Source organism: Eleutherodactylus coqui, chromosome 6 (assembly GCF_035609145.1).
Source record: "Eleutherodactylus coqui strain aEleCoq1 chromosome 6, aEleCoq1.hap1, whole genome shotgun sequence".
NCBI classification, from domain to species: Eukaryota; Metazoa; Chordata; class Amphibia; order Anura; family Eleutherodactylidae; genus Eleutherodactylus; species Eleutherodactylus coqui.
The window spans coordinates 33,356,211-33,375,111 of record NC_089842.1 but is presented as its reverse complement, the minus strand read 5'-3'; the positions used below and the strand labels follow the sequence as shown (position 1 = coordinate 33,375,111).

Here is an 18,901-nt window from a genome sequence, read left to right as displayed (position 1 = left end):
AGCGCAAGAGACAATAAAACGCCAGTGGGTGTGAGCACTAACAGACTGAAAATCCATCCTGTTTTTTATTTATTTAGTATCGACTCAAACTATTCAAGGAGAACACTTTTCCTGGAAGAAGTCAGCCACCTTCTCTACTAGTAAATGTCCAAGGCGAAGAAGAATATATTGTGGTCAGTGGAAGTTTTGGGAACTGTATAAATTGCATGAAAAAAGTGTATAAGGAGACGCTCACCTGTCGGGGAACTGCACTCCACCGCCGCCGCAGCAACAACTCCCGAGTCCAAGCAACCCGGCCAGTCCTGGCGTTCAATAGCAAAACAGTCAGAGGAAATAAATCTATTTGCTGAACTCAAAGGATATTGTGTGCTGCTTTATTTCCAAAATACTGCCATAAAATCAGTGCATGAACCTGGAGAACGCATTTCGGACAATATACACATTCTCCGGGTTCATGCACTGATTTTATAACACTATTTTGGAAATAAAGCAGCACACAATATCCCTTGAGTTCAGCAAATGGAATTATTTCCTCTTTGACTGTTAAGTTCTGGGAACTCCTATTATATGACTGACATCTCATACATAATGTTACCTTTATGACGGAGCTCCTCCAGTACAGCTTTCAGGCCACGGGAACCATGACGCCTCCGCAGAGCATGAAGACTAACCCACAGCGCTATCACAGCTTCTCTTCCTCCATGGAAAATGTCCTGCAGTAAAGTCCGGGCAAAGGTTCTTCTATCGTGTTCTAGACTCTGGTATTTCTAGAGCACAAGAAGGATCACACATGAGGGTAATTATACAGAGATCAATAGTACAAAGGGTTAATACACAGTAATATCATGTCAGTCCTTCCTATAATGTCCCCGTCCGGAGAAAGATAAATAGTTGTGGAGAAAACCTTTCCTGAATCTACAAGCAATCAGCCCCTTATATACAATGCATCCAGAAGGTCCTCACACCCTCTCATCTTCTTACATGTTGTTAGGTCCTCTCCTTGTGTTCCCCATCATTCTGCACTCAGTACCCATAGTGACAAAATGATAACAGAATGGGAAAAGTCTTTGTAGTTTTTCTTTTTGTGTATGATAAACTCCCATTTAGCATTGGTATCGGTATTCACACCCCCGTACTCAGTACTTAGGGGAAGCACCTCTGGCAGTGATTCCAGCCTCCAGTCTTCTTGGGGGATGATGCCACGAGGTTTGCACTCCTGGATTTGGGTTTTTTATGCCCTCTGTCAGGTTGGATGGGGGTTGTCCGTGGACAGCCGTTTTCAGGTATCTCCAGAGATGTTCCATTGGGTTCCGGGTTCTGGCCAGGTGACTCAAGGACATTCACAGAGTTGTTCCTAAGCCCCTCCGGTGTTGTCTTGGCTGGGGTCTTAGGGTCATTGCCATGCTGGTCTCCCCTACCCCAGTATGATGCTCCACTGCCAAGCTTCACTGTAGGGATAGTATTGGGCAGGTGATGAGCGGCGCCTGGTTTTCACTCACCCTGATTGGTCTCCCCTCCCCCATCATGATGCTCCACCACCAGCCTTCACTGTCGGCATGGTATTGGGCAGGTGATGAGCGACGCCAGGTTTCCACTCACCCTGATTGGTCTCCTCTCCCCCATCATGATGCTCCACCACCAGGTTTCACTGTCGGCATGGTATTGGGCAGGTGATGAGCAGTGACTGGTTTCTTACAGACAGAAGGCTTAGAGGCCAAAAAGTTGCATCTTACATAGTAAAATGTCTGCTGAGCTGTGTATCTAATTCTATCCTGTGTGATACTGTGTATCTAATCCTCTCCTGTGTGATACTTTCTGTTATATCTAATCCTAGCCTGTGTGATACCGACTGCTGAACTGTGTATCTAATCCTCAGTACTGTTGTACCCTGTCACCACTGGCAGCTAGGGGTTTGACAGTGTGTCAGGCCCCCCAGCTGCCGATTGGCTCGTGCATGAGCTCTGTTGCTCAGGTTCTCCCCTTCCCCAAGCAGCATGTGAGGTCCCGGATGTTGTTCATACGCTCCCAGAGAGTGACAGTGGGGGGCGCTGAGACCGGCTGCATCTTAAAGGGGTTGTCCCGCGATAGCAAGTGGGGTTCAGCACTTCTGTATGGCCATATTAATGCACTTTGTAATATACATCGTGCATTAAATATGAGCCATACAGAAGTTATTCACTTACCTGCTCCGTTGCTGGCGTCCCCGTTGCCATGGTGCCGTCTAACTTCAGCGTCTAATCGCCCGATTAGACGCGCTTGCGCAGATGGGTCTTTTCCCTTCGGCTCTGTTCGGCAGCAGCAGTGTGCTGGATCCGCCCCCTTGTACGCGTCATCGCGTAGCTCCGCCCCCGTCACATGTGCCGATTCCAGCCTCCTGATTGGCTGGAATCGGCACATGTGACGGGGGCGGAGCTACGCGATGACGCGTACAAGGGGGCGGAGCCAGAACACAGCTGCTGCCGAACAGAGCCGAAGGGAAAAGACCCATCTGCGCAAGCGCGTCTAATCGGGCGATTAGACGCTGAAGTTAGACGGCACCATGGCGACGGGGACGCCAGCAACGGAGCAGGTAAGTGAATAACTTCTGTATGGCTCATATTTAATGCACGATGTATATTACAAAGTGCATTAATATGGCCATACAGAAGTGCTGAACCCCACTTGCTATCGCGGGACAACCCCTTTAAGTGGTGCTGCAGGAGCAGCGCAACACAACGGCGGGGAGACTGAAGACACAGTAGCTGCCATGACATAAAAAAGGGGCAGCGGAGTAGTAAGTGATAGGAGCTCTGGAAACTTACAGCAGGCTGGCTGCACTGGCCTCTCCACTCCCGGCCATGCTGTGAGTCTTTCTACCGCTCTGCCATCCTCTTCCCTCCGGCCTCCTGTCACGCATATAGCAGGTATTAATTCTCCGCTCCCGGCTCCGTCACATACACGGGCCCTGGTGTGCTCCTTAATCTCCCCTCTGGCCTTCTCTCACACATGACGCTGTTCTGCCTCGCCTCCCGTCTCTGCCGCTCACTATTTCCCTGGTGTGCTCCACTGTCCCAGGCCTCTCACTAGCAAAGCCAGACTACTACTGTACACTGATAAGGGGCAAAACCCCTGAAACAGCTGTCTGTACATGGAGTCTGGCTTTGCTTGTAATTCCTGGTCATTGTAACAAGACTTGTATAAAAAGGCTGACTTTGGCTTGAAGGAATGCTGCCTTTCAATAGGTGGCACTGTGGAGGATTTATTCCATCTCCCTTATTTGCATATTACCCAGAGGAGCGTGCGTGGCTATTTGAGTCTCCTCACTTAGTTTATAATATAGTTGCTCTCCCTAAGGAGAAAAGATAGTGTTTCTGACCCTGGTGTGCTCCTTCATCTCCTCCCCTGTTTCCCCTCATGTCAGGCATGTAGGGTCAGCGCTGAGGCACCATACGCTGCAGAAGGACCAGTTGCTGGGGACTGCAGGAAAGCTCCGCCCTCTCGTCAGCCAATCAGAAGCTTTGTGTATCTAATCCTATCCTGTGTGATGTCTGTTGTATCTAATCCTATCCTGTGTGATACTGTCTGCTGAGTCGTGTATCCAATCCTATCCTGTGTGATACCGTCTGCTGAGTCGTGTATCTAATCCTATCCTATGTGATACCGTCTCCTGAGTCGTTTATCTAATCCTATCCTGTGTGATACCGTCTGCTGAGTCGTGTATCTAATCCTATCCTGTGTGATGCTGTCTGCTGAGTCGTGTATCTAATCCCCTCCTGTGTGATACAGTCTGTTGTATCCAGTCCTATCCTGTGTGATACAGTCTGTTGTATCTTATCCTATCCTGTGTGATACTGTCTGCTGAGCCATGTATCTAACCCTACCCTGCATGATACCGTCTACTGAGTCGTGTATCTAATCCCCTCCTGTGTGATGCTGTCTACTGAACCGTGTATCTAATCCTATCCTGTGTGATACTGTCTGTTGTATCTAATCCTATCCTGTGTGATACTGTCTGCTGAGCTCTGTATCTAATCCCATCCTGTGTGATACTGTCTGTTGTATCTAATCCTATCCTGTATGATGCTGACTGCTAAGCTGTGTATCTATAATCTTCTCCTGTGTGATATTGTCTGCTGAGCTGTGTATCTAATCCTCTCCTGTGTGATACAGTCCACTGAGCTGGTTTTAATCATCTACTGTGTGATACCGGCTGCTGAGCTGTGTATCTAATCCTATCCTGTGTGATACCGTCTACTGAGTCGTGTATCTGATCCTATCCTGTGTGATACTGTCTGCTGAGCTGTGTATCTAATCCTATCATGTGTTATACCATCTGCTGAGCTGTGTATCTAATCCTATCCTGTGTGATATAGTCTGTTGTATCTAATCCTGTCCTGTGTGATACAGTCTGCTGAGCCGTGTATCTAATCCTATCCTGTGTGATACAGGCTACTGAGTCGTGTATCTAATCCTTTCCTGTGTGATGCTGTCTGCGGAGCCGTGTATCTAATCCTATCCTGTGTGATGCTGTCTGCTGAGTCGTGTATCTAATCCTATTCTGTGTGATGCTGTCTGCTGAGTCGTGTATCTAATCCTATTCTGTGTGACGCTGTCTGCTGAGTCGTGTATCTAATCCTATCCTGCATGATGCTGTCTGCTTAGTCGTGTATCTAATCCTATCCTGCATGATGCTGTCTGCTTAGTCGTGTATCTAATCCTATCCTGTATTATGCGGTCTGCTGAGCCGTGTATCTAATGCTATCCTGTGTGATGCCGTCTGCTGAGTTGTGTATCTAATGCTATCCTGTGTGATATCGTCTGCTGAGTCGTGTATCTAATGCTATCCTGTGTGATACCATCTGCTGAGTCGTGTATCTAATGCTATCCTGTGTGATACCGTCTACTGAGTCGTGTATCCAATTCTATCCTGCATGATGCAGTCTGCTGAGCCGTGTATCTAATACTATCCTGTGTGATACTGTCTATTGTTTCTAATCCTGTCCTGTGTGATACGGTCTCCTAAACTGTGTATCTAATCCCATCCTGTGTGATACTGTCTGCTAAGCCGTGTAACTAATCCTATCATGTGTTATAGCGTCTGCTGAGCCGTGTATCTAATCCTATTCTGTGTGATACGGTCTGTTATATCTAATCCTATCCTGTGTGATGCTGTCTGCCGAGCCGTGTCTCTAATCCTATCCTTTGTGATACTGTCTGTTGTATCTAATCCTATCCTGTGTGTAACGGTCTGTTTAACTGTGTATCTAATCCTATCCTGTGTTATACCGACTGCTGAGCCGTGTATCTAATCCTATCCTGTGTTATACCGACTGCTGAGCCGTGTATCTAATCCTATCCTGTGTCATACCGACTGCTGAGCCGTGTATCTAATCCTATCCTGTGTTATACCGACTGCTGAGCCGTGTATCTAATCCTATCCTGTGTCATACCGACTGCTGAGCCGTGTATCTAATCCTATCCTGTGTTATACCGACTGTTGAGCTGCGTATCTAATTCTATACTGTGTTATACCGACTGCTGAGCCATGTATCTAACATAGTAACATAGTTCGTAAGGCTGAATGAAGACAATGTCCATCTAGTCCAGCCTGTTAGCCTCCTGTTTTGTTGATCCAGAGGAAGGCAAAAAACCCCAAGAGCAGAAGCCAATTAGCCCTTTTGGGGAAAAAATTCCTTCCCGACTCCCTAATGGAAATCAGACTGTTCCCTGGATCCCTAATAGTTCCTACCTGCCTGTATACCCGGATTAACAAATAACCTTAGATTTATAGCTTATAATATCCTTCTTCTCCAGAAAGACATCAAGTCCCCTTTTAAACTCCTCTAAGGATTTTGCCATCACTACGTCCTCAGGCAGAGAGTTCCACAGTCTAACTGCTCTTACAGTAAAGAACCCCTTTCTATGTTGGTGATGAAACCTGCATTCTTCTAAGCGTAGCGGATGCCCTCTTGTTACCGTTGCAGTCCTGGGTATAAACAGATCATGGGAGAGATCCTTGTATTGTCCCCTCATGTACTTATACATGGTTATTTGGTCGCCTCCTAACCTTCTTTTTTCTAGAGTTAATAATTCCAGTTTGGATAGCCTCTCTGGGTATGCCAGTCCCGTCATTCCATGTATTAGTTTAGTCGCTCTTCTTTGAACCCCCTCCAATACCGTAACATCCCTCCTGAGCACCGGTGACCAGAACTGTGCGCAGTATTCCATGTGAGGCCTGACAAGTGCCTTATATAATGGAAGGATAATGTTCTCGTCCTTCGCTCCTATACCTCTTTTAATGCACCCCAAGACTTTATTTGCCTTTGCAGCAGCTGACTGGCATTGGTTACTCCAGTTTAGTCTACAATCCACTAGTACTCCCAGGTCTTTTTCCATTTCACTTTTCCCTAGCGGTACCCCATTAAGTGAATATTGGTAACATCCATTCTTGCTGCCCATGTGCATAACCTTACATTTATCAACATTGAACTTCATTTGCCATCTAATCCTATCTTGTGTTATACCGACTGCTAAACTGTGTATCTAATCCTATCCTGTATGATTTGGTCTTTCTTATATAAATAAATAAAATAAATCTTGGTATTTGTATAGCGCCAACTTATTACCCCCCACCAAACTGGGTTCTCATTTTACTGACCTCGGAAGCATGGAAGGCTCAGTCAACCTTGAGCTGGCTACCTGAATCACACGGAGAAACTTGCAACCTTCAGGTCGTAGGCGAGAGCTTACACTCTACGCCACACGAGGCTTATATAATTGTAACCTGTGTGATACTGTCTACTGGGCCGTGTATCTAATCTTATTCTGTGTGATTTATAATGACATAGTATCTTAGACTGAAAAAAGACAAATGTCCATTGAGTTCAGCCTGTTAACCTCCTTCCCCTCTGTTGATCCGGAGGAAGACGAAAACTCCCCAATGAGGCAGAAGCCAATATACCCCATAATGGCAGTCAGAATAATCCCTGGATTAACATTTGAAAGTTCCTACCGGACTCCAGGACAGGATCAACAACCCCGCTGATCACCTAATGTCTGTATCCGGTAATATCGTAGCGCTCTAGAAAGACATCTAGTGCCTTCTTAAACTCCTCTATGGATTTTGCCATCATGATGTCCTCAGGCAGAGCGTTCCACAGTCTCACTGCTCTTACAGTAAAGAACCCCCTTCTGTGTTGGTCTGTGTTCTGTTCTAGATGTAGCAGATTCCCTCTCGTTACCGTCGCAGTCCTGGGTATAAACAAATCATGGGAGAGATCCTTGTATTGTCCCCTCATGTAGTTATACATAGTTATTTGGTCGCCCCTTAGCCGTCTTTTTTCCAGGGTAAATAATCCCAATTTTGATAGCCTCTCTGGGTATTCCAGTCCCTTCATTCCATGTATTAATTTAGTTGCCCTTCTTTGAACCCCCTCACGCACTGTGACATCTTTCCTGAGCACCGGTGACCAGAATTGTACACAGTATTCCATGTGAGGCCTGACAAGTGCCTTATATAATGGAAGGATAATGTTCTCGTCCTTTGCCCCTATACCTCTTTTAATGCACCCCAAGACCTTATTTGCTTTTGCAGCAGCTGACTGGCATTGATTGCTCCAGTTAAGTCCACAGTCATTTAGTACCCCAGGTCTTTTTCCATATCACTTCCCCCTAGCTGTACCCCATTTAATGTATATTGGTGAGATCCGTTTCTCCTGCCCATGTGCATAACCTTACATTTATCAACATTGAACTTCATTTGCCATTTTTCTACCCAACCCCCAGTTTATCTAGGTCCATTAGCAGCCGTACATTGTCCTCCGTTGTATTAATTATCTTGTATTATTTCATATCATCTGCAAATATTGATATTTTACTGTGCAGCCCCTCTATCAGGTCATTGATAAATATATTGTACAGAATGGGGCCTAATACTGAACCCTGTGGCACCCAAGGTGCCAAGGTGGCCCAATCAGAGTATGAACCATTTATTACCACCCTCTGCTTTCTATCTCTGAGCCAGTTCTCTACCAGGATACACACGTTTTTGCCCAGACCGAGTCGTCTCATATTATCTTGGTGTCATCGGAGCAGAGACTCTTGTTTCTCGCAGAATGAGGTTCCTTTAGATGCTTTTTGATGATCTCCAGGTGGCTTCCATGTGTCTTAATGAGGAAACTTCTTTCTGGCTGGTCTGCCATAAAGCCCAGATTGGTGGAGGCTACAGTGATGATCGACCTTCTAGAAGGTTCTCCCATCTGCACACAGGATCTTTGGAGGTCAGCCAGAGTGACCATTGGGGTCCTCGTCATCTCTCTTACCGAGGCCCTTCATCCTCTTAGTTTGGGGGTCGGCGGCTCTCGGAAGAGTCCTGGTTGCTCTTCCATGGGGGGTATTATGGGGGGCACTGGGCTCTTGGTCACTCTCTTATAAGACCCTTCTCCCCCTTACTTTGCGGGTCGGCGGCTCTAGGGAGAGTCCTGGTGGTTCTTCCATGTAAGAATTGTGGAGGCCGCTGGGCTTTTGGGAACTTTTAGTGCAGCAGAAATGTTAATGTAACCCTTATCAAAACCTTGCCTCCACACAATTCTGTATCTGAGCTCTACAGGCAGTTCTTTCCTCCACCTTGATTTTGACTGTGATAAACATTGTGAGTGGTGACACCTTATATATACAGGAGAATCTTTTATGTCCAATCAACTGAATTTACCACAAGTGACTCCAATCAAGGAGTAGAAACAACTCAGACATGATCAAGAGAAATGTGAGCCCCAGAGATAATTGGCAAGTGCCATACCAAAGGGTATGAATACTTATGTCAATGCAAAACATTAGTTCCTCATTTTTCAAGAAAATGTACAAATATTTCCACCATTCTGTTGTCACTTTGTTATTATGGCGTACTGAGTACAGAATGATGGGGAAACAAAAGGGCACAGCATAGCAACATGTGAAAAAGTGGGGACTTTCCAAATGCATAGTATGTGTGCAGGGAAGGGGTTAAATACATTAAATATAAGCTGCTGCCTTCTTCTACATTGGAAATAGACATCTTACTTTGTGATATGAAGCACAATTGTATCCCAGCCCCTTGGAGACAGCAGGACTGCGACCTGAACTAAACTGCTTCTATAACACATGGGGCTCTTGTATACAACACCGCTGGTTCATCTCCTCTCACCTCAACATCAGGGATATTTCGGGAACTCAGTTGATTCAAGAGAGAAATAGGACTCAAGTTCTCCACAATGTGGTGCAGATCATCTTCGAAATATTTATGTATCCTCCATACTGCATGGTCTTCATACTGACAAAGGTGCTGGTGAAACCGCCTTGTCTCCTCATCATCATCATCATCTAGGAAATGAAGGAGACACAAGAATGACGTCTTCTAGAACCTGCAGAGGACTGATGGCATCTCATGTATAATATTCCTGTCCACTAGTGAGAAATCCCCTGTAACTTAGCAGCACAATTAGAAGGTAATTACATGGGATATGTCTTCTTTGATCTTCGTATACATGCAGATAAGCAGCACATCTTTTGGGCCATTTACACAGGACGATTATCACTCAAAATCCATTTAAACACCCAGAGAACAAGGCATCTGACACACAGTCTAGGAAGATGACCACCCTCTTCGCCCAAAGACATCACCAACCTCTACCCCTGCACGAGATTTCTCCCCCAAAGTAAGAAAACGTGCCTAGCTTATGAGACAGCGGGTCGAGCGCGCCCTCTAGTGGCTGCCTCTCTGCAGTCCCCCGGCGGAGACTCGGCAAGTCTCATGGGCTATATTGGCCCGGACTAGATATTGTTAAAATTCATATAACTCTATAAATGGAGGGTGCGACAACCCGCATGCAGAGATACACGTAGAGAAGTAAGGAAAATGAGTAGGGAGTAGCAGACCTCACGGAATGCAGGCAGAAGTTAACAACATTACCCACTTAACTTACCCACTTACCCTATCTCTCCCCCCCCCCTCCCTCTCTCCCCCTGTTAATATTCTTTAATCATTATATAAGGTTACTACATGTTTACAGATGCATGAGTGCGCTCACAAAAGGGAGACGGCGGCTCGTTCCGTCCCGGTGATTAAAGCCTTAAAGCGAACGAATCTTGGCGGAGAGGAGCTGCCGGGACCGACTATCAGATATATGCAATACTTATGACTGTGACTGTTTATAATCTCAAAACAATATGTCTGATTCTTGCAAGGATAAGCTATAATTCCGCAAAGCGCACCTTCTCGCTACTGTTTACTGTTATATGAAAAACTTTTCAATAAAAAGTGAATAAAAAAAAAAAAATCCATTTAAACAAATAAGCTTACTTATTGGACCTCCAAACTAGTAATACTAAAATATAACTTTTATTAATATCAATTAAAATAAAAAAAGCGAAGGACAAGCACATACATATATTCGGACAATAGAATAGAAGTGAATTGTCATCTAATTCAGGCCACTATAACGAAAATTAGGGACTGTTTGGGCTGAGCGGTTGAAGGTCAGCATGCCCTTATTGTTCTACTAGGTCCAATAAGTAAGCTTCTTTAATTGGTATTGGACCCTTGCTGCCTCTGTGAAACTTCATTTAAACAAATAAATTTGAGCAATAATCGTTCAGTGTAAATACACAGAAATCACTCGCTATTCATTCACAGGTTTTATAGCTGACTTTCAGTCGGCTTAAAAACCATTGCTGGATCACAGGCTTCTCATTCGATGTAAACGCTCCCGCCTCAGCGCTTCACTTACAAGGTGAAGCGCTGAGCGAGAAGCCAGCGATCCACGTCACCGCTCGTGTAGTCATGTACCCAACTGTTGGCCAGTGTAAAAGGGCCATTAATTGCCAGTGAGAGGATGTCTGTTGGGGTCATATCTTTAAGCCCACTGAAGTGTTTGTTAGGTGCTATTAGCTACACAGCACAATAGCTTCACCACAGTGGAGCCGTCTCTATAATGTGTTACCCTTAACTAGTACAGAATGGTGACAGATAATTAGTAATAGGGGGGGGGGGGGGGGTCCTCTGCTCAGGATCCTTATACATTGGTCGGAGTGTAGAGCGGTTATAAAGATCATCTCTCTCTGGTGGATCCATCCTTTCCTATATTACCCAGGCATCTCATTGATATGAATAAACACTCTGCAATGCTTAATTTCTCCTGTAGGGGTGCTGCAGGGAAAGTAGACACTTATTGACAGGTTATAGCTTATTGCTACTGGTCCCAGCAGAGGGACACTTTGTCATCTGCTCATTGTCAAAAGACCCTTCTAACAAGTAGGAATCATCCGAAGTGGGAAAACCCATTATTACATAGTACTTCCGGACAGAGGCGTAACTTGAAGCTCCTGGGCCCCAATGCAAAACCTGGAACGGGGCCCCCAACTATAATGCTTTATTCATAGTGCTAGGCTTCCTATATGGAGAAGAGAGGCCTTTTGGGCCCCCCAAGGCTCCTGGGCCCGGGTACAACTGCATTCCCTGCATCCTCTATAGTTATGCCCCTGCTACCGGATGATCCTTTTTAGCTGCTAGTACTTTGTATTTGAAGCACAATTAAGAACAGAGGGTTTGTTGTTTGAGCATCATATTAGGATATACTACCATCATTTCAATTGACTTGATTTAATTAGCATTTGGTTGACATCTCCAAGGGGCTGTGAACCTCTATTGTCATTGGAAATGCAAAAAGGTTTATGAGAACTAAAAGATTAGGAAGAGAGACATTAATTTAGGGGCTCCCAGTGAGCAACTATAAAGGGTACCACACATCTCTAGTAGGCGCTGTTAGGGATCAGATGGTGCTGGCCGCATGGTCTGCTGTCTCAAATGGACTGGAAGGGCGAAGATGGGGATTTGTCTAACAAGAGGAGGGGATGTATCAGCAGGAAAACACTATAAGGGATTGAGGCATTAGAAGAACGAGGGCCAATGTGGGATATTCAGAAAAGGGCACCGTGGTGTTGTGGGCACAGTATACCGAAGAGCTCACCCACCACCCATTTCCTAAGTGTTAATAGCTGAATGTTGGTAAGGCTGGATTGTCACACTTCTATGACAGCAGAATAGTTGTGGTTGGCCATAGTGAGCGAACTGGGGAAAGTAATTTATATGATTCTGTAAAATTAAAACCTGCTGATTACACTGGTACAACTGAATACCAGCAGCATGTCTCACTTTCAAGTTATGAACCATTCCCTTTATTTAAGATGGTAACAGTTTGGACGTGCCGTAATATTACTATTTAACTGTGTTTGTTGGAAAATGAAGCTTGGATCTTGACTTCCTCCTGTAAGAAATATTACTTTAAGATTGAAAATCAAATAAAAACTTTGTTTTAAGAAACATTACTTTTCCTCTGTAAAAACCAGCAAGTTGCCCATCATATTCGGATCGTACTTCCCTTTGTAACGGTCTTCAATGACTGAGATGTCTTGGGTGCGTAATAAAAAGTGAATAGAGCCCATTGATTTCAATGGGTTTGTTCACATGAGAGTATTTTTTGCATGATGTACAATCGCGTGAAAAAATATGCAGCATGCCCTTGTTGGGGCATATTAGACACTGCAGTGAGCCATTGAAGTGAATGGGCGGGCACAAATATGCAGGGTGTATATTGGAAACCTGCTTATTTGCGCATCATTTCAATAAGCCTATCTGCTATTTTTCATATGCAAATATGCAGTGTATTTGTGCTCTTAAAAACATGCCAGAGCAGGGGAAAAACGTAGGCGTTAACGATTTCTGGCCTTGCAAATACATATCGCATTTGCATAACTGAAATGCACTTGTGTCTATTAGAATGAGCCCCAATAGTGACCCCTATTATAGCCCCAGTAGTAATAGTGACCCCCACAGTGGCCTCAGTAGTAACAGCGTCCCCTATATTGGGACCAGTACTGTCTCCCTTAGTGGCTCCTCTAGTAATAGTATCCCCTATATTGGCACGAGTAGTAATAGTGACCTCCATAGTGGCCCCAGTAGTAACAGTGTCCCCTATATTGGCACCAGTAGTAATAGTGCACCCCATAGTGGCCCCAGTAGTAACAGTGTCCCCTATATTGGCACCAGTAGCAATAGTGACCCCCATAGTGGCCCCAGTAGTGACAATGTCCCCTATATTGGCCCGAGTAGTAATAGTGACCCCCATAGTGGCCCCAGTAATAACAGTGTTTCCTATAGTGGCCCCAGTAGTAACGGTGTCCCCTATATTGGTCCAAGTAGTAATAGTGACCACTATAGTGGCCCGAGTAGTAACAGTGTCCCCTATATTGGCACCAGTACTGTCACCCATAGTGGCCCCCGTAGTAAGTGTCCCCAATAGTGTCCCAAGTAGTAACAGTGCCCCCTATAGTGGACCCAGTAGTAATTGTGTCCCCTTTATTGGTCCAAGTAGTAAAAGTGACCACTATAGTCTCCCCAGTACTAACAGTGTCCCCTATATTGGCACCAGTACTATCCCCTATAGTGGCCCCAGCAGTAACAGTGTCCGCTATATTGGTCCAAGTAGTAATAGTGACCACCATGGTAGTTCCAGCGATGCTGCCCCATCAGAGGCCAATAGCAACCCTCCCATTGGTTCAGGAATAGGTAATCTAGTGTCATGAGGTTTTATTGCAGAAGGTATATCTGGATACAGAATGTTATCTCTCTGTTTACTGGAGAAACCTTTGGTATTTGTCACACAGAAGTAACAGTCAGTATCGAGGTCTCCTTGTTCTCGCCATACCATCGGAATTGCGAATAGCATTCTACTCTTGGCTTTGAGCCTCTGTGTGAGATGAGTGTTACGTGACACAGATGATGTGCAGTGCCATGTTTTATCTTGGTATCCAAGCTGTATTCCGAAATACTTATGATAGCTCACTTTACCAAGGATGTTATTTTACTCTGCTGTTTATTTTTTGTGAACTGTCTGCAGATATAGCAGACATTGTCTGGGTTGTTCAGACACCGCGCCTCTCAGCCATATAATAATCTTTATTTATATAGCGCCAAGATTTTCCTCAGCGCTTACAAGACAGGGTAAAAAAATTATTATGCGTCAATACACTTAGCTTGTTACTATCCTGCTAGGTTTGAACACTCCCGATCCTTCTTATTGGGCAATGATCACTTTTGGAACCCCAATTGGGGGATACATGCAAATGCGGATCATCAATTCTATTCTATTACTCCGCTGACATCTAGGCCTCTGTGATATAGTTCTGGTACACTTGTGGGTCATTTTGGGGAGACCCATAAGATATATGAGAGACTGCATAAAGGCGATTACTGCTCCTGGTGTAAGTCATCCTCTTCCGTCCACCAGCATGTTGTGGTAGTTAATATCATCAGTACTTTTTTACTTATACCACTTTGTTATGAGCCGGCTACCTGAGTCATACGGGGATCAAACTTGCAGCTTTCAGGTTGTAGGCAAGAACTTACACTCTGCGCCACACGAGGCTCATTGGTAAGAAGTGATCCCTGCCACTAACATCGGTGTTGGTCCGGGCCGATACTACCGGCTCTATAGCTTCATCATTCTGATAACCCCGCCTTATAATGGGTTGCTTCCCAGATGTAAGGATACTATTGGCTTACTAGGCATTGACCCCTCCCCTTAAGGCGGGGCTTTTGCCTTATAATGGGCTCACAGACATGGACACTCACATTAGCCGCCAGCCTACCATAAGGGCTGGTGCTGCTACTCTTTTTGTTATTTTCTCCTCTTACCTTGGGGCCGGGATGGGGTGTGAATGCTATGTTAGAATAGCTGCAGCTAGATAGGATCGGCTAACACTCACCCAGCTTTAGTTATACGAGGATCAGAAATCTTAGTTCCTTTTTGCAGCAGCTTACTGATGTGGCTGCTGGCAGTTTCTTTTTGGTTCCTGACGAAACCAGGCTTACTGGTGGAAACGCATCGAACCGTTTTATAGAACCGGGTCGTGATAACGATCTCCTTTAGATTTGCTGGTCGTGATAACGATCGCCTCTTTGATTGGCATATATTACTGGTTTATCCAGTCTTTTGGCAGAAAATTGAATATTTTCCAGGATTTAAAGTCACAGGGACAAATAATTGTCCTACAGGACCCTTTTATATTGATGTTAGCCAAGCGCTTTTTGGTCTGGCTTTTTTTGATTAAGGATACCTGTCCTGGTATAGAGGGCTTTCTGCATAGAGGCATTGTTCTTGGCCTCTCCCTCTTGCCCTCTTTTTTCCTTTCCCTCCAGCCCTGGTTTCTACTCATATAGTAGGGCTATGAGGAATTTTTAGTGACTTTTTTATGTTTGTGTGTCCTATTTCTAGACGTTCTTAAGTCTATTTTAAGTTTTGAGTGGATATTTATTAAAAGTTACGTTTTAAGCTGCATAGAATCCTAAACCGTGAAAATTCTATATCTAAATTATCTAGTAGATTCTCCTGCTTTAGTGAAAATGTGGAGGGCTTTGTGGATGAGGGTGGTGAGTTTAAATTGTATTCTGTATTTGAAGGGCAGCCAGGGCAGTGACTGAGTAGCGGCTGGACAGAAAGATGAGCCTGGCTGCCGCATTTTGGATGGAATGGAGAGGGGAGAGTCTGGTGCAGGGAAGGCCGATCAGCAACGAGTTGCAATAATCGAGCCGAGAGTGGATGAGGGCAACAGTAAGCGTTTTTAGTGTGTCGACGGGGAGAAAAGGCCATATTGTAAAAATACAGTTCACTAATTACAACTTACTGCTGGATGATCCGCAGCATTTCCACAACGTGGAAACATACCCTATATCTTACATAAACCTACCATTATAGTGTGCAGTCAGTGCAAAATAATTGTGCAGTCACTTTTGTTATTCTTTTTATGAAGCAAGGTTAATAGCAAGCCTACTGGATTAGTTGTATAGGCATATTTCCAAGAAATAAAGTACAACAGCAATCGATTACATTTTGCCCCTAACTGTAAAACCTTACGTGGCAGAAAAAAAAACATATCATATTTGAATTCAGTACTTTCTGCCAATTGAACAAATTTTGAGTTATAGTCATTGCGTGTAAAAGGGCCTTAAGCAGGCAGTCCTTCATAAGTGACTGGCTGCCTGTTTACACAGGCTGATCCGTCATTCAGTTTTCTGCATGCAGAAACTGAATAATGAATGAGAAGCTAACAAATTCTCATTCGTCGTTCAGTCGGGGCAGCATTTACTCTGAATGATAATTATTAGTTTCCTCCTGGATGTGGGATTCGGAACGATTTATCGGCCCGTGTAAAAGTCTCCTCTTTATCAGGACATTAGAATGTGTGAATTTTCTGTATGTGGAGGGATCAGTTACTGTATAATACAGTGATGTGAGAGAACGGAAGAAGTGGCGTCCTTACCATCTCTGGCAGCGCTAACACTCATTCCTGAACCCAAGAAGATGGTGCGACCCTGCAAGACGAAAACATTATTACATTTACAGGTGAAAAGAGAAAAATTGTCCAGAATTTTCTTTTAAGGGGGTTTCCAAGATAAAAATATATATATTTTGAAGCTCTCCGTGGCAAAAAATAATAAATGAGGCTATATTCACCAGTACCAAGTCCCCGTGCCTTCAGTGCCGCATCTCTAGTCAAGAGCTGAGGTCTGGGATGGGCTGCAACAGCCTGTGGCATTCAGTCAACAATATGCCTCAACATGCACGCCGGTCTAAGTAGTCTGCAGATACATGGAGCAGCGGCTCTGCAGGCGGACAGAGTGAAAATGTCGAGAAAGGCAAGTATAAGAAAGGTATCCCCATACTCAGCACCGCATCTGCTATGAGCCCAATACTTTAGTTTGTGGGGCGCAGAGGACATCACAGAATCCCTTTAACTAAAGTACTCTGGAGTTTATTAAAATACACAGATCTATTAATACATTTAATGCATCTTTGGCCGTCTCTGCACTAGATAAAGAAATCTACTGTTGCCATATATGGGACAAATTTTAGTAAGTTTTCTTGTCAACGGGAGGCCCCTCCCACTAACTCCACTCACTTTTCACAGAAACCCGTAGTTTTGAAGAGTGGTGAGAGACTGAAAAGTTGAAAATGTTATGGCGACAACCAAAATTTGTGACTTTTACACCACAAAACTAGTGCAGATGGGTTCACTGGCGTACCGCTAGGGTTTACAAGGGTCACAATTGCAACTGGGCCCCAGTCACTGCTCTGTCGACCGCGTGATTTTTCTGGCCGGCAGTGCAATGAAAGAGAAAATGACCCCAGTAGTGATAGCGGATTACAATAGGGGATATTGGAACGATCGTGGGCCCTCCTGGAGCCTTGGGTCTGGGGTGGTTGCCCCATTCGCCAGTACTATAATACGCCATTGGTCCCAGCTCTACTCACCCCTGTAGTGGGGTCCTGAGAAAATCCTCTCTTGACCGAGGAAATCAGCATGTGATTTGTGTTGCTATGCAAATGCAAGTTCGGAATGCTGATTTCCTCTGGACACTGCTACAGAAGTAGAGATGGGAGTTGGAAGCAATGGTGGATTGTAAAAAGGGCAATTGGAGCAACCGCTCCCGGGCCCAAGGCTCCAAGGAGGCCGATGGCCATCCCAATCGCCCTGATTGCAATCTGCTCTCACTATTGGGGCTGAAATCGAGCAGCCTATTACTATTGGGGCTGCAATAGATGTCACTTTAACTACTGGGAAATAAAGGGGTCACTATTAGAGATGAGCGAGCACCAAAATGCTCGGGTGCTCATTGCTCGAGTCGAACTTTTCGTAATGCTCAAGAGCTCGTTTCAAGTAACAACCCCATTGAAGTCAATGGGGGACTCAAGCATTTTTGTATGGGACCGATGCTCTGCATGGGGGAGGTTGTGTGTAACACCTGAAAACATCAGAAAATCATGGAAACACCATAGAAATGGATAGGAAACGGCAGAGGCAGCATGCATGGGTGCATCTGAGGCCCTCAGGTCCCACTATTAGGCCAAATCGGGGGCAAGAGCCTGGCGGTCAACCCCCCTAACAATTTACTTGGGACAGACCCTTATTAGCAAGGCACACGCGCTGGCACATTTTAGCTAAGCACCACACTAGATGCAACCAAGGACAATCACCACCTGCGGGTGACACCACTGCCTCTTCTCCTGGGTTACATGCTGTCCAACCCCCCGCACGACCCTGCGTCCACAGTGCACACAAAAGTTTCCCTGCGCAGCGTTCAGCTGCCCTCATGCTACATGCTCGCTTCATAGCCACACCACCCTCATGTCTATTTATAAGTGTGTCTTGGATGAGGAGGAACCGGAGGCACACACTGCAGAGGGTTGGCAGGGCCAGGCAGCGACCCTCTTTGAAAGTGTGGGCAATAACCCACAATGCTGTTGAGAATTGATGATAAATTGACGTAGATCATCATTCCAATTCTGTGCCACCTCCGTCACAAAATTGTCAGGAGCCACAAAGGGCATACAGGGGACTCAGGTGCCAGCACTTCTACACATCTCCACAATGCAGCAGCACATACTAACACCAAAGATTGGTTTGAAGCCGGAGTTGTCGCAAAAGTAGCCACCACAGGTATACAGTGACCCTGTGAATGTCTCATTAAATCACTAACGCTTTCTGTGAATGCTCCAATCCAGAATCTCGGATAACTGTGGTAATTTGTAGCACAAGAGATAATACATGTCGCCCAGCGTTGATCCCCAGACCCCAGTCAGGAGGAGGAGGTGGCATAATAAGCCAGAGAAACTGTGGCCGAGGTAGGACCGGCAATACTATGCGTGGGAAGCACGTCAGCGGGCCCAGGGTCAGGCTCGGTCTCAGCCTCCACCTTGTGTGACCCAAGGTGCCGTAAGTTACATAGCAATGGGAAATCCATGTGTTCCCACACAATTCATTCTGTGTAGGTGTCAGATAGCTGAACAACGCAATGGGAAAGCCTTCTGCACCCTACCCAAGTCAGTCA

General features: G+C 45.3%; 1 protein-coding gene across 2 annotated transcripts in view; it reads right to left on the bottom strand.

Annotated features, from left to right (window-relative positions):
* LOC136632018 (NACHT, LRR and PYD domains-containing protein 3-like) overlaps window positions 1-18,901 on the bottom strand; it is a 1,080,175-nt gene that overhangs the window by 370,646 nt on the left and 690,628 nt on the right. For both annotated transcript variants that reach the window (XM_066606558.1, XM_066606556.1), the window contains exon 2: window positions 16,333-16,384. In XM_066606558.1, the coding sequence (XP_066462655.1) occupies window positions 16,333-16,357 (25 nt within the window). In that variant the 5' untranslated portion in view covers window positions 16,358-16,384. The remainder of the gene's footprint in view (window positions 1-16,332; window positions 16,385-18,901) is intronic.